The 16,883-nt window shown below is 31.7% G+C and overlaps 2 protein-coding genes across 2 annotated transcripts; both read left to right on the top strand.

Annotated features, from left to right (window-relative positions):
• Positions 1 to 11,544: 11,544 nt before the first annotated feature.
• On the top strand, positions 11,545 to 14,294 carry LOC102627069 (BTB/POZ domain-containing protein POB1-like). Its single transcript, XM_006476387.4, has 6 exons — positions 11,545 to 11,913; positions 12,099 to 12,245; positions 12,326 to 12,447; positions 12,532 to 12,595; positions 12,885 to 13,164; positions 13,324 to 14,294. Exons 1-6 carry the CDS (start codon positions 11,673 to 11,675, stop codon positions 14,135 to 14,137), a joined length of 1,668 nt encoding a protein of 555 aa, XP_006476450.2. The 5' UTR covers positions 11,545 to 11,672; the 3' UTR covers positions 14,138 to 14,294.
• Positions 14,295 to 15,691: 1,397 nt separating this feature from the next.
• LOC107176762 (uncharacterized) lies at positions 15,692 to 16,558 on the top strand. The gene has a single exon (XM_015529710.2). The coding sequence runs from the start codon at positions 15,692 to 15,694 to the stop codon at positions 16,556 to 16,558; it is 867 nt and encodes a 288-aa protein (XP_015385196.2).
• Positions 16,559 to 16,883: the final 325 nt, after the last annotated feature.

Genomic DNA, 16,883 nt, shown 5'->3' with positions numbered 1-16,883 from the left:
CATTTATGAGATTTTCATTTATATCGTTATTTTTTTTATTTATACCGAATATCAGTACATTGATTATTTTTTTATTTATTATCTATGACCTAATAAAATTGGCACTTTTACTTCTGCTAGTTCTTGAGTTAAATTTTCATTACTTGTATATATAATAATTTACCAATAAAATTAACCATTTAATACTCACGAATATAATATTAAAAATATCATGAAAATTAATAATACCACTAATTAATTGATTTTATATAATATTTTTAAATATTTGATAAATTTTAATTAAATATTGAAATTATTTTATTTCTTTTTATTTGTTTATTATATTATAACTACCCAATAACTTATTCACAATAAATTTAATTTTCTTATTAATTACTTTTTAAATTTATTTTAATTATTATTATAAATTTGGTGAATAATTAATATTATATTTAAATATCAACTTGAATGCTATTTAATATTATTTAAATATAATTTAACATAGTCTGACAATTATTCTAATCCAATCTTGCATACCAAACGTAATACTCTCTCTATAATGATTATATTAAAACTAATGCTAAACAAAATAGTGCTTAACATTTGAACTTTTTGCTATGAACTTTTGGCTTTCCATTCTGTATTATTATTATACAACTTTCATCTTATCTCTATATGCTTAACTTATTTAGTATGACAACATCCGCCTTCAAGTTAATTAAGTTAATTATCATAAAGCATATCGGGTAAGAGTGCAGAGAATTTTTTTTTTTTTTTTGATACACTGATATAGTACCATCAGAATTTTATGGATATTTATAATAAGAAATCTATCAATACTATCCTTGATAATTTTACTATAGGAAAGCCTGAATTTCTATCTTCACATGATACGTGATAATTTCACTAAGAGGATAATTGAGTCTCAAGTATTGTTGGAACTCTAACATATACACTCAAGGTGACTCGAACCTTGAGTGCTTGGTTGTTTCAATGGTAAGAGTGTAGGAATTAAGTTATTAGACTTATATTTTTATGTAGTAAAAGTAGACTTATTTATTTATTAAAATAGTTTGGATAGGATGAAAAACTAACCGCTAAACCAATCCTTTGCCCCTTTTTCTTATTTGAATTCGGGTGATCACGAGCACAAATAGCATCAACCAAACTATTTTAAGAGGACGAATGTAAAAATAAAACAAAGAAGTGTCAACTATTAGCACAACGAGTAGTTGACACAACAAAAATAACTCGATAATTTAATACTTTAATATGATCAAACAAAATTTATAATAAGTACAATATAAAATTAAACTTGATCTAGATCATACGTATTATCTTCAATCAGATGAAGAAAGCTGATCTGTTTATACTGAAGAACAATCCAAGTCTTGAGATGACGATCAAGATAAAGATTATTATTATATTTGATAAGATTGCAAGGTGGTTTTGAATAAGAATCGTGCAGCTTTGGCTACTAAGATAATTTACTAATATTTGCTCTAAGCAGCTAGATCATGTGCTAACTTTAGGCTCAAGCTACGCATGATGTAGATATTTCAGATTGGATTTCTTGTTCGATAGTTAATATATGAAAGCGATATGTCTTATCTTATATGTATGTGTCTTTCATTCGCATATCTAATGGTACAAATCGTGTAAAATTTCAACCTGTTTGCTTAATTATAGAAAAAGGGAAGACATACAGTTTTTGGCAACTAGAAAACATAAAGATAAAAGCCCAAAATCAAGAATTGACTAGTGACCAAATACGGAATGAACCTCTTTTTTTTTTTTTTTTTCGGTTGGGGGGAAGGTATATTAATTACTGCATGCTTTACCGTTTCACAAGTTTAGAATACATTTAAAAAATTATTTTTAAGTTGCACACACATAATAGCTACATAATTATAAATATATTATATATTTAATATGAAATAAACAAAGGGGAACTTAATTCCATTCCATTTCTTATTGACCAAAAACTAGAGAAATGGAATGGAATTAAGTTATAAATTCTCCGAAACCAGTGCTTCTGAAACCTCATAAATTCTCCACCTCTATCTAAATATGCGGCGATAGGTGGTGATTACAGTCCCCAACCCCTCCACCCCCCAAAAAAAAAAAATTGGTGTTTTTGTCCACTAATATGGTTTCTACATATAATTAAGATTGCAAAGAAGAATGGATAAAGATTTTTGTTTCCGATAAAAAATAAAAAAAAATAAAAATATGTCTTCTGATTTTTATTTACTGGAACTATGGATAGAATCTTCTCGTCTTTACTTGTACGATACGTGGGAATGAAGCAATTTTGTAAAATTTATTGAAAGGAGAGCACGCGCAACATGGTGCATTCAGCCTTTCACCAGGCATCAAAAGCTAAGACAAGCTTTGTTAACAGCAACACTTTACTTCAACTTAATCTAAAGACAAATACAAAAATACTGTAACAACAATTGTCAAAATTTTTATAAAAAAAAACCGTCCTAATTAGAGAAGGTGTTACTATATATAATAACTACATAGTATTTTTCCTGAGAATTTGAAAGAATTATCTTTTAATAAAAAAATATCCAGAAGCTTACATTAGCAAGCGATATTGTAAAATAAATTATGGAGGGGAGGAATAGGGGCAACAGACAATGGAGGGTGGAGGGAACCACGAAGGAGCCAATAGATAGCAATGAGGAAATTATTATTAATTCTGGAAAGATCACATCAGATTCTCATTCAAATCACTGAAATCAGAGTCTTGTCAACACAAAAAGTCTGCCGAACAAGTGGTACCCCTCACACTCACAGCTTAGAGTTTTTTACACACAAATTTCACCCTTCTCACTTCTCTTCAATTGTCCAATCACTACTTTTTCCTCTCATCTGTCCATCCATCCGTCTAATCTCATTTTTCCTTCCTTTCTCTTCTTTTTCACATTCTCATTCAATAAAAATTATCATTTTTAAATGACATCATTGCGATTCTCTAATTAAAACCATTTAGAAAACGCTATCAAATATACCCAGTTACCCTAATGAAAATTCCACTCTGTTTAATTTAATTTGTGTTCGAACATAAAGACTTTTATATAAAAGCCATTATGATTTTATGCTAAGTTTTCATTTGACCTGAAAATTTAAACTTAACGCAATAATCTAAATAATAACATTTAAGCTTGTGTAACAGCAACTAATTTATTGCAGTTATTTCTAAAAACATACATTAAACTGAAATTAACAATTTCCCAATTGTATTATTATACAATTGAAGGATAATTATCACATATATTGATCTGCCTCCACCAAAGTCCTTAGTTTGATGGAAGCAATAATGAAGAAATTCTAAACTTAAAATAAGTTGACAGAGAAAATAAAGATAATAATGCAGACAGTAGTCAATCATCCTACGGAAACTATAACGCAAAACCTGGAAAAGCAGCAAAAACTTAAAATATACGTAAAATTAGTTAAAATTTCAAGCGAGTCAGGCTGTAGCCTTTAACTTGTGAGAACTAACCAGTTTAAAGATCCACTAATTGCCCGGTTCCCACTTCAGATCTTTCAGTTCTCACTCCATATCAAAAATCATTTTGACTTTAAAATAAAAAAAAAACACTTTGATAGGACGTCATTAATTTCGAATTTTCATAATTATTAAAGGGAAAAGTAAAAAAAAAAGCAACGGAAGATAAAATATCATCGTCAGTATGACGATGAATGAAGTCATCAACTAACAAAGCGACTTCTTTTTAATGAATGCATGTCACCCTACGCTCGCAGATTAGCCAAAAACGGAAAAAAAATATGCTAATAGCTAATTAACATCATATTAGATAAACCAAGGGGAGGAATATAGCAAGAAAAAGTTGACGTGTACACATGCAAATTAATTAATTAATTAAGCCTGATGGGTATATGAAATTAAGAACAATACTTTAAAAAGCAAAGACAAAATTGATTTGGGTCTTACACCTTCTCACATAGCAAGAAAATATTGTTGTATTGTAAAAGGCTAACATGAATTGAAACAACAATTATTAAAAATGGACTTTGATAATACAGTGAACAGACACCTCCCTTCATAGACGGGCGAGAGGAGGAGAAAGACAATGAGCTGTTTAACACTATAATTTACAGACATCATCTGCAGAGAGACAAGTACCGATGCGAGGCAAGCGAAGGCACAAGGCATTATTTTGTTGCTTTAATGGGGCAGATGGGGTTGTCCCGTGAAAAGACCATTGTGTTTGCACTTTGCACAGCTAGATTTGCTTGATCTTATTTTTCTGTCAAATTTTGAATTTTTCTATTATGTTGCATAGTGCATGCCTTTTTAATCATCAATTCTTTTTTTTTTTTTTCTCTCTTTTTTAATATTCATCTCTTTGTCATAATGGGTTTGCCAGAATAATTCATAACTTGCCCACATGAAATGAGCATGGTGCTGTCCTCTCTCCTTGGGATCTCCCTCTCCATTTTTCTCTCTTCTTCACTCTGCACTCGGATTTATGCCCGCATTTGTTCCATCACTGGTAGTATTTGCATAGTTATAGTTTCAACTTTTCAGAGATCTGCGCATATACTACTACTTCTTTTCGCCAGTGTGATTGGTCTGTGGATGACGTTTAAGTAACCTAGTGTGAATAGGTATATAGGGAAATAACTTTTCGAAATAATTTAGAAGTAGGTCCACACAATCGAGCACAGTGCTTTCAAAACAAGATTTTATTAAATTTGTATTACGATACTCATATCTTTGATTAGATGGTACCCCTAAACTATTAGTTTGTTTATATAAAGTATGAATGATAAAGTATGAGTCACAGTACATTTAAAATAAAAACGTAATACATATATTAAGTAATAGAATATTAAGAATCCAGTTCCAAATAAAAAATATATATTTATTGAAATAAATTTACAACTCTAATTAAAATAATAAACTACTTTAAATATTAAATTTTAAAAGTCACACACGCAAGGGTAATGATATTTTAGTTATTTCAGGAGGGAATTTTTTTTTTTAAGAATATACTTCAGGGAAAACGTGAAAACTATTTTTATATAAAAAAGAAATAATAAAAACTTAAGGAATTTAATGAATTTTTTTAATAATATTAAAACAACCTAGTTATTCTGTTGATGGCTGAATGTTTGGAAGCCAAGGAGTGCAAGAATCCTTCACACTCACACTTGTAAAATGACCACTGATTCCTTTCATATTTGATATGAGATAGAACCATATAATATTATAATTTATTCTTCACATATTGAGCTTTGAGTTAAAATTATTGAGACAAGACGGTCAGCGAGTCTATACACTTTGATATCATTTGATAAATAGTCTTGACTCTTTCTCAATCTAAAAAATTTAACTCAAACGTGAGATCTTTCCTCATAAAATTAATCACTATCTTCTCCCACAATCGAATTAGGATAATCTTAATACCAACAATCCTAGCTCTAGAATTAATTTGCATAAAATGTTCATATAATATGACTAATAATTAAAGAAATAAGAGACGACAATCAGTAGTACATTTTTTTAAAAGAATTTTTTTTCCTTTATTTTTTTTAATTACATGAGATTATTACATTAATATTTACAATCAAATAATTATTATGACTAATTTATAAATTTTATATAATACAGTTCAAATTTTACACTCTCTTTTCCTTTGTTGATATGCTAATTTTGATCCAGAGAATATGATATCATAATTCACCTCACTTGAAAGTGGGATACGATTTATATTTTTTAAAATTATTATTTAAAAGCAAGGCACATGGATGAATTCAGTCACACATGATGCTTTCTTCTTGAAATTATTTTCTCTATTTTCCCCTATTTGAATTATTTGTCATGAATCAAAACAATAAAGTTATATCACATGCTAACGAACGTGAGAGTGCATCGACAGTTTCATGAACTTTCTATTCAAGTATTCATTTTATTAGTTAGTACACATCGACAAAAATGCTGACGTTGCACAGCCATTTCCGGATGAAAGGCACTAGACTGTGTGGAACGAGATACCATCACATCCACTCATTTGGTTTTGCCTAATTAACACGTCAAATATATATTGTACCAATAAAGTTATATAAATTCTGCAAAAATCTACAAAATTAACGAAAATTCTAAAATAAAAATATTGGACAAGAATAATGCACACATGGCAGCAAGTCTCGAGAGCCAAGAATATTTTTTTTTAAAAGAACTATTGCTCATGATATTTACACCGTACAAAATAATTGAGATAAGTTTACATCAACTCTGATATGGTACTGCTCCCTCCTGAGAAATAGACTGTCTTTACTCAAGTTCTGGGGTTTCAAGGAAGAAAATTTAAATTAAATTCCTGCAATGCGTCTGTGGGGGCTCAAACCACTTCCCTCACACTTGTGAGGGAGTGGCCAAGAACATTAAAGCTTATATATTTTAGTTTTTTTTACGAGACAATTACTCATGATATTTACAGTCTTATAATTACTGAGACCAATTTATATCAATTCTGATATGGCACCGCTCAAATTTTTAACCCTCTCAAATATTCGAGAAACGTCAACTCCTTTTTAAGAGAAAGACTGTCTTCATTCAAGATTTGAAGAAGGAAATTTAAAGTAAAACCCCTACAATATGTTTGTAGAGGCTCAAACCACTTTTCTTACACTTTTAAAGGAGTGGTTATAGCAACTGAGCCAAGCCCTAGTAGTTATATATTTCAGTTGAGAATATGGTCAATCATACAAATTGTATCCAAAACTTTGAAGTGCGAAGTGATGTTTTAAATTCAAAGACAATATTTTAATATTTTATATACAAAGCAGTTGGCAATTTTTTACAAGTTTCAAATGAATTAATTACACTAATCATATATCGTTAATTAAGTCGTACCTAAATACATTTGAATAAGTCTCAAGTGAATTAATTATAATAAATATCATATAATTCAGAATGATTTTTTTTAGAATAAAATTTTGAGCAAATAATTTGAAGAGGCTTCATTACAATTAGCATGATATATATATGTATATAAGATTCAATTTGCTTTGATTCTTAATTAGCTGCGTATGACGATATAATCAACAATCTAGAAAGGATTTTGCTAAAGAAGCATCGGTTTAATTCCCCGTTCTCAAAGTCGGCAAAAAAGAAGTGTTTCCAAATATTAACAAGTTAATGATCCATAAAAAGTTGGTGCGTCTTTTAATTATTAACTTAAGAAACAAAGGAGACAGAATTTAACTTTGCACAGTTGTCCCACTGATAATATAATAATAAGTAATTGAAGTGATGGATATTATTATAATAAAGGAAAGAACCGCATGAAAAAGGGATCTAATTATCGTCATTTAGCAATAATTAATAATGTTATTTATCAATAAACTCGTACTTGGAATGAAGAATACACGCAAACATGATCGTCCTTTTTCTTTTCTTCATTCATGCTTTTGCTTTTGCTTATTGATTTACGTGTTAAATCAGAATCAGGATAAGGCCAATTGAAAGAATTATTCCTAACAAAAGCAAATTAAAGCTTTGGTCATAAGTATTAGCAAGTGCTATTAAAAGTGGTACGTATGCAGTATTCATTCCATTTTTATCTTTTTTTATTTAAAAAAAAAAAAACCAAGTTCCATGTTTCCAGAACTTTGGATTAGTGATAAGAAGCCCCGTCCTATGCAGGCTAATTTACTTTTTCCAAAGAGCGACGCTTTTAACACCCACTATTTTTCTCGTTAACACCCTTTCTTTTGGCAATTTTGTTTGAGATTATTTAGATAACACATTTACCTCTCAAAGGATGAACTTAGACAAGAATTTCATGATAGTTGAAGAGGCAACATAGCTAATTCATATAAAAGTACTAACATAAGTATAAATAAGATTAATTTTGTAATTAAGCAATTTTTTTCTGAATGTTTGAGCTTCGCCACTAATTATACTTTTCTTTTTCTTTTTTTTTTTAACTCACAAGCACTTTGCATTTGTTTTGGCAGATTTCATCAGGTCCTTTGTCACTCTTTGAATGGTTGGAAAGATACCTAGTGGAGTCACCAAAAATTTTGGTGAGGTTTCCATCTGTCCATACGTCTCCTCCAGATTGGTTGGAGACGATCTTTCTTCAACTAGGGATAGGATTATTCATATATATATTATTGATCACGCTATATTTTTTATCTTTCGTTGCATCAGTTTATCCTTTCATTGTATCGGTTTCAAGTATCTTTTTCCTAAATAAGGGTTATTGGCCACCAAACATCTACCTTGTAGGGATAAGAAAGGAGCTTGGCTGAAACTAGGGTTTTACTGGGATTGAAGGTAAGGCTCCTACTGTAAACTCAACTATGAACGTACATAAATTTGAGCAGTATTAAGTTTCTTATGGGCCTCCTATGGTTATTGATTCTCCGCTAACCTGTTTCACAAGGTATTACTTTGTCGACAAAGGCTCTTTAAATGGACTTGACCAAAATTGATCAATGTGAACGAACCTTACTTTAATGTATCCATTCCTTCCATCATAGTGGCTTGCGTCCATTGTAGAATATATACTTGAAGGATTGAAATGAGCCTTTGGTCCTAGTGTCGATTTTTAGGTAACAACAACAATGTCATCACTCTGATTTCACTAATAAATTAATAACGAATTCTTACTCTTGTCAATCTTTTTCATCAGTGTCCATTTTCTCGTATAAACTTAAATAACAGTTTTTGTCACAAAGGTTCATTTATGTTCACTTTCAACTCAAATTAATTCAAATTTATGTTTTAATTTGGCATTTAAAAATCCATCACTAATAAAATTTTGTTTGCGTTGATGGTGGGTAGAAGAGTGCTACGAGGAAATTACAAGACAACTGGAAGTGAGGGGAAGAAATTGAGAAGTTAGAGTTAAGTGTTGGTCCAAGAAAAATATATTTCTAAATATAAAGTAAGTCTCGACAGAAAAAATAAAAATAAATTGGAGGGTGCTAGCAGAGTAGCAGTCCCACTCTTTGAAATTTGTTATTAATGACTAATGAGCTAAGAATTTGAGTGGCCTTAAAGTACTTTGGGTGCAGTTGCTGAAAGATTAAAGTGCAGTGGCCCAGAGCCCACAAGGAATCAGCACATAATCACATACCAACTTATGCAGCACAGCCCGTACCTAGTTGTATCCCATAAGATGATCAATGTTTACCTTCTGCGAAATTATGTATTTAATCATTTTTAAAAAAGAAATTATTTATTTAATCATTCTATCATTTAATAAATAAATGTTACATCACTTTTTTTTTTGTGTACTTCCATGTTGCATCACTTTTTTAACAAGATATATAGTTACAAATTTTTTTTTAATAAGCTAGTGTAATATAATATGATTGATTGAATAAAAATATCATATTACTCACATGATTTATTTGTATTATCTTTTTTTTTCATCCAACCAATCATATTATATTATATTAATTTGTACAATCTTTTTTTATAGAATTGCATTTTTTATTCATATATTTATTTTTAATGACAAAGGGGCCAAAAAATCAACATCAAATAAATAGAAATATATTCAATGGTATAACATTATTTAAGTAACAAAAATCACTAGTAAAGTTTTAAAATGAAGAGTTGTTAAGAGCAAGGCCGTGTGATTTTCAAACAGTTTAGTTGGCGGACTACCTAAGTGCAAATTTGGATGGTTAGAGAGTTAAAAGATTGATTTTTGTGTGTGTGTGTGTTTTTTTTTTTTTTTTACTCCTCTACTATATAATAATAATAATAATAATAATAATAATAATAATAATAAGGGATATTATCATTTTTCCACCAAAGATATTCTGACATATCATGTCAGTACCACGGTTTGATAAAACCATCAATTTACCACCAAACGTTTAAATTGTTAGCATTTTCTCACCATTCCGTTAAAACCCAGTTAATATGTAACGGAAAATTTATAAAATGTCAATTTTACCCCTGGAGTGTAAAAGACCATGTAATTAACCTTTTATGAATTTTGTAATTAAATCATAATTTGTTGTTCTTCCTTCTTAAAGGACAAAAATTACCCTTTATGAATTTTATAAAATTGACCTTTTAAAAAATAATGTAATTAATATTTTATGATTTTTGTAATTAAATCATCATTTTTTGTTCTTTCTTCTTAAAGGGCAAAATCATCTTTTACGCTCCAGGGATAAAATTGACCTTTTTATGAATTTTCTGTTACATATTAACTGAGTTTTAACGGAATGGTGGGAAAATACTAACAGTTTAAACGTTTGGTGGTAAACTGATGGTTTTACCAAACCGTGGTACTGACATGATGTGTCAGAATACCTTTGGTGGGAAAATGATTATATCCCTAATAATAATAACAACAATAACAACAACAATAATAACAAAGTGAGAATGTCATTAACAAACAAAAAACACATATTTCAATACACTAACAGATAAGAAAAATATAGTTTTTAATGTATTAAAATATGGTTTTTTTAAAAAAAAATTAGTGTGCATATCCACTTTAACAAAGTGAGGATACCCTCATTAGAGAAGGAATCCCCTCCCCCCCCCCCCTCCCACACACACTCAAAATTCCAAGATAAGATAAGAAGTACAAACAAATTATATATGTTAGGGTTAGTTTAGTAATAAGATAACTTTCAAATAACTATAATTAGTAGTGCTATAAGAATAATCGATTATGAAAAGAATTAGTTAAATATTTAGTAAAATTTATTTTAAAAAGTGTAGTGGGTTCTAAAAATAGTCGTTGTATCTAGTAAATCTATTGTAAGTATATAAATAATGAAAATAAATATAATGTTAAACAAAATTTATTTAAACATTTGTAAAATATATAAATAATATTTTTTTATTGTGTAGATATAATACTTGACAACTAAAAATAAATATTTTTATTTTATTAAAATTTTATTTTGTTATTTAATATAATTGTCAATAATCATGATCTCTTTAATTTTTAATGATTTTACTTTTTAATTGAACAAGGATAGTTTTGGATTTTTATAATATATGTGAGGATATATATAAAATTACATAAAATAAAAAACTAATTTTCAAAATCAGATTTTGAAAAGCTATTCATACTTTGTTTTTTAAAACTTTGTGTACGATGAAGTGATTTGTACGAAATTTTTCAAATATTAAAATTAACTTTTAATTTTTTAAAATAAGTTTTGAGTCTCTTAAATGTAATTTCAAAATGGCCCTTAACTTTGCTTGGTAAGTACAAATTATTAAAAAAATTAATAACTAAATTTCTTTGTGTGATTGGAGTTTAAATTATTAAAAAAAAATTATCACTTTTATTAATTATTATGATAACAAATAATTTAAAGAGACTAAATATCTTAAAATTTTATCTCAAACAATATGATACTGTAATTTATTTATTTAAGAATTATACGAAATTATTATTTAGTTAGTGTATAACAGATTACATGGCACATCATTAGTTTCTCGATGACTAAAATGTAAATTTGGCAATTACTTATTGAAGTATACTTTCCTAATTCGATTCATTAATAATGTTATAGGAATGGGAGCAAATTCTCTCTCTCTCTCTCATTTTTAACCTTTCTTTTTTTAAAAAAAATAAAGTAAACAGGGAACCACAAAAATCAGATCTCACATTTGGGATTTTGTATTTCAAAAAAGGGCCTAGGGTTTTGTAAATTTGGGCATGAGAGTGAACGTCGATCTCTTCGACCCTCAATCGAACATGGACTCGGACTTCTCATCGGGACTGCCCGATTCCGATTTCGGGTTCGCCTTTAACGACAGCAACTTCTCAGATCGGGTCCTGAGAATCGAAATCATGCCCGATTTGCCCGATTCCAAATCTGACGGCGACGCTTGCTCCTCCATCGCTGACTGGGCTCGCAACCGCAAGCGACGCCGAGAAGAAATTAAAAAAGATACTGGTCGGTTTTTATTTTTTGATTTTCTAGAAATTAAATGTTTTATTTTTTTTCGAATCCTTTGGTATTGTTAATCAAAAAGTAACTATTCTTGTCGTATATTGGCTTGGCTTGTTGCAAAATTGTGAATGAGAAATATTTACATGGGATTTAGTTTTCATTTTTGTGATTGTGAATTATGCATTTAGTGGATGTCCTTGTGCAACGTGAGCAAATTTTACAATGTAACATGCCGGACACTGAGGACGGTGTGGCATATGAAAATCAGGACGATGAACCTGAGGCCATGGTCGAGGAATCACCTGCTGATGTTGGTTTGAATCTGAAACAATGTGGTACATCCATTTTTGCTTAAGCTCTTTTTAAGTTTCATTTGATTATGAATTAGGAATCACATTTGGTTTGGGTGCTTTAGGTGAGGAAGCAACTGGTAACATTGATCCAGCTTGGAGCATGGACTTGTCAACTGTTCTTAGAGTCAAGACTGTACATATTAGTTCTCCTATTTTAGCGGCTAAGAGCCCCTTCTTTTATAAGGTGAATGTTCCTAGCTTGGTTTATGCTTTCTGTATTCCTTGGTTTCTCTTGCTCTGGCTTGTAATTTTGTGTATCTTCTTGCAGTTGTTTTCAAATGGAATGAGAGAGTCAGAGCAACGATATGTAACTCTACGGATACATGCCTCAGGTAATTGCAGCAACATGTGAAAATTGGTTTGCTTTTGGTCTGATTTCATGCGGAAGCGGGTTTGAGTTCTTTTTTTATGGTGTGTGGTAGTTGTTATCATTGTTTGAATTTCTTTATGCATTTCTTCCCTCGATTTTGGTAAGGGATCTGTTGTGAATTCCTTTCTGAAAAAGGGCTCAGTTATGCATTTGAAACCCATTTATTGGTCATTAATTTGATTTCACTTTAAATAGACTCATATTGACATCAGATTAATCTTTTTTTTTTTTGTGTGTTTTCCTTCGAGCAGAAGAAGCTGCCCTCATGGAACTCCTTAATTTCATGTATAGTAGTACTTTGTCAACAACCACACCGACTGCCTTATTGGATGTACTGATGGCTGCTGACAAATTTGAGGTTGCATCATGCATGAGATATTGTAGCAGGTTATTGCGAAACTTGCCTATGACCTGTGAGTCTGCCTTACTGTATCTGGACCTTCCTTCGAGTGTTTTAATGGCAGATGCTGTTCAGCCGCTGACAGATACAGCGAAGCAGTTTCTTGCTGCACGATACAAGGACATTTCTAAGTGAGTCCCTCTGTTATCACTAATGCAATCTTGTGGACTATGCCTACTTTTTGGCTTGATAATAATAATATTGGAGAGGTATTTTGTTGACCTTGATATTTTCTATTGGCTACTGACAGCACTAAGTTACTAACTAAACATTTCTGTGTTTCTTACCAGGTTTCAGGAAGAGGTGCTTAACTTGCCCTTGGCTGGTATTGAAGCAGTATTGGCCAGTGATGATCTCCAGATAGCTTCAGAGGATGCTGTTTATGACTTTGCACTGAAGTGGGCTCGAACTCATTATCCAAAATTAGAGGAACGAAGAGAAATCCTGGGCTCTCGACTTGGTCGACTAATCCGTTTTCCATACATGACCTGCCGAAAGCTGAAGAAAGTTTTAACCTGCAATGACTTTGATCCTGAACTTGCATCAAAGGTAGTGCTTGAGTCTCTCTTCTTTAAGGCCGAAACACCATACCGACAGCGTGCTCTTGCAGCAGAGGAAGCGAATTCCACCTATCGTCGTTTTGTGGAGCGGGCTTACAAGTATCGCCCTGTCAAGGTGGTTGAGTTTGAATTGCCCCGTCAGCAATGTGTTGTATACCTGGACCTGAAGCGGGAGGAGTGTGCACATCTGTTTCCAGCTGGACGGATTTATTCACAGGCATTTCACCTCGGTGGGCAGGGTTTTTTCCTTTCGGCACACTGTAATATGGACCAACAAAGCTCATTTCACTGCTTCGGTTTGTTTTTGGGCATGCAAGAGAAGGGATCTGTTTCATTTGCTGTAGATTACGAGTTTGCAGCAAGGATAAAGCCAACAGAGGAGTATGTGAGCAAGTACAAGGGGAACTACACTTTTACGGGAGGGAAGGCCGTTGGGTACAGAAACCTGTTTGGTATACCGTGGACAGCATTTATGGCTGATGACAGCATTTATTTTATAAATGGAAATCTTCATCTTAGGGCTGAGCTTACCATCAGGCAGTGACTGTTGTCCAGATCAGGCCTCTTGGAACATGAAGGGTATAGCAATATTGCTTGTTTAACGGCATTTTGTACAAAATGTAGTGACAACTGTTTTTTTTTTGGCTTGTAATATGACAAGTAAATTTTCTAAAATAAATAGGAAAAATATCCACCGTCCACCTGTTTTTTTTAATTTTTTTAAAAATACACAATTCTTTTTTTTAGTTGGAATTCACCTAAAGTTACATTTTGTTTTACTTTTCCACTTTCGTTTGGAATCCATTAAGAAAATTAACGAAAACTTAAAAAAAATGACTATTGGTCAATAAAGAAATTAATTCTACAACCATCAAATGCATGGTTTTTTTTTTAAATATGTATGTAATTAAAATGTTAAATTATAACAGTAGTATTAAAAATAGCCCAATCTTGCAAACCATCAATTGAATTTAAGGTAAGTAGAGTTTTATTATTCATTGAGTTATGATCTTTAGTAGTTAAGATTTTTTTGTACTTCATTAACGTACCAATAATGATATTCATCATTAAATTTGATTATTTTTGGTATATTTTAGAGTGAAATTGTAATTTTCATTTTTGGGGTAAAATGGTCATTTTTTTAAGTTTCCGTTAGTTTTCTTAACGGATTCCAAACGGAAGTGAAAAAGTAAAACAAAATGTAACTTTAGGTGGATTTCAGCAAAAAAAAAAAAATTGTGTATTTTTAAAAAAATTAAAAAAACGGATGGACGGTAGATATTTTTTCAAATAAATAATATGCATTTTATTCCAGGACTTGAAGGAAGTTGCTAGAACTTTTGATGGAGTAGTTGTTAATCATAACTTGTGAGCCTAATGTAGTCTCCTTATTAGAACAGTAATAATTAACGATAATGATGCTTGCGTGCATTAGTATTGCAATTGTGGCAATACGTTTCCTTGTCTAAGAAATCATTAGATATGACCACAATACAAATGGGCAAGTTCTACATCCACTTAAATCTCACTTCCCTCGCTAATATGACGAAACTAAAAATCAGATGAGGATAAAGGGCTGGCATCAATTACACGGCTGGCTGTCGATGGTGGCCTTCGAGTGAGTGAGAGAGAGAGAGAGGAGAGCCCCGGGAAGAGCAATCAGCGCATGTTTCAGTGCTAATAGCACTATAATTTCTCCCGCATTTCATGGGCAGATAATCTTTATCTGTTCTTTCTTTGACCAAAGAACTGGCAGGAATCATTTATCCAAACGGTAAAACCCTAAAAAGTTATCAGCTTGTGGCAGGGGTGAAATGGAAAACTCGTTACAGGATGTAAAGCGGCTTTTTGGTCATCCATTACAGGGACCCATTCCAAGCATGCCCAGAAAAATTAAAAGAAAAAAGAAGATCATCATCATTCGTCAACAAGACACAAAATTAAGTTTACTAGAAAACTTGTCCTAATGTACGCCCTTCTTCAGAATTCTTTCTGATTTTCCAGTGCTTCTTAGAAATTGCGATGACAGTCATCCAGATTTTTCTGATTACATCGTAGACACATTGTGTTCGTGGCTTGTCACTTTTTCAAGTCCAACATGACCTGGAATTTTATGTGTTTAATTCTCAGCTTATTTTTGTCTCAGTTTGTCCACAGCTTAAACAACAATACTACAGATTCTTTGGATACATGTCTTCAGGATTTTGCTTTCAGAACTTTGATCAGGCACCGGCCTCATACGGGAAATCTGTACAATGCTATGCTACCGGCAAATCTATCAGGTATGTCAGTTTCGATTGTACGGCTGCGAAGCAGAAGATTGTGGAACAGAGGAGCTAATTTTTGCAACTTTCATATCCCATCAAGAACTATACCAGTGCCTCATGTGAAAAGGCTGGCTTTAGTCTATCATGACTTTGGCAATTGGTCTTCTCACTACTACACTGTTCCAGGTTACTCAATGATCACTCCTGTAATTGGTTTCAAAGTTTTTGATGCATCGAATATGATGTCTAGAAGTGTTAAAAAGCTTAGTCTTAATACAATGGGGAAGCCTATCGTGATTCGATTCTCCAATTCGACATTATCTGATGGGATGGTCTCTAAAGCAAGATGTGCAATATTTAGCAGCAATGGAACCCTTCATCTTGGTGAAATAACTTTGGCTAATGTATGTTTCTCTCAGGATCAGGGCCATTTCTCAATTGTTGTCCCATTGAAGAGGAAACGAGGGCAGTGGAAGTTGTGGGCGATTGGTATTGTGCTTGGAATTGGTGGGTTTATATTGATAGGTTACGTTGTAATTGCGTCGGTCAAAGTTCTGAAGGCGAAGAAGATCCAAGTGATGGAGAAACAAGCTGATGAAGATTTGGTACTGGATACCATATGGGTTGGTAGAAGTAAAATGCCTTCGGCAACTGTGACAAGAACTCAGCCAACGCTGGAGGACGGAGGTCTCCCATAACATCTCATCTCATTTACGTATCATATTTGTCCTTGCACCGTGTTGCTCTCTTTCATCACCTAAAAAGAATCTAGAGTTGTGGTTATTAATGACGTGGTTACTAAATTGCATTCAGCGAGATTTTATACCAATGTGAAATACTTGCAGTCATAACGGCTTGAGCTGTAAATAATCAGTCTATTTTGATGATCGAGAATGAAAATTTGGCAGTAGCTGATTCAACACATTTAGAGATGTTGGTACAATATTTTTGAAAAACCAATGAGATGCCTTCAAGAGGGCATTGGTCTCAAATTAATCATATTCGCCGACGGCTGATACACAT

This window comes from Citrus sinensis, chromosome 3, assembly GCF_022201045.2.
Source record: "Citrus sinensis cultivar Valencia sweet orange chromosome 3, DVS_A1.0, whole genome shotgun sequence".
Lineage (NCBI taxonomy): Eukaryota > Viridiplantae > Streptophyta > Magnoliopsida > Sapindales > Rutaceae > Citrus > Citrus sinensis.
Note: the sequence above shows the minus strand (reverse complement) of the source record. Positions and strands in the feature narration are given on the sequence as shown.

Coding starts and splice junctions, on each gene's coding strand:
- LOC102627069 (XM_006476387.4), top strand. CDS start 11,673: ATGAGAGTGAACGTCGATCTCTTCGACCCTCAATCGAACATGGACTCG. Junction 11,914..12,098: donor AGAAATTAAAAAAGATACTG/GTCGGTTTTTAT, acceptor TTATGCATTTAG/TGGATGTCCTTGTGCAACGT. Junction 13,165..13,323: donor CGATACAAGGACATTTCTAA/GTGAGTCCCTCT, acceptor GTTTCTTACCAG/GTTTCAGGAAGAGGTGCTTA.
- LOC107176762 (XM_015529710.2), top strand. CDS start 15,692: ATGACCTGGAATTTTATGTGTTTAATTCTCAGCTTATTTTTGTCTCAG.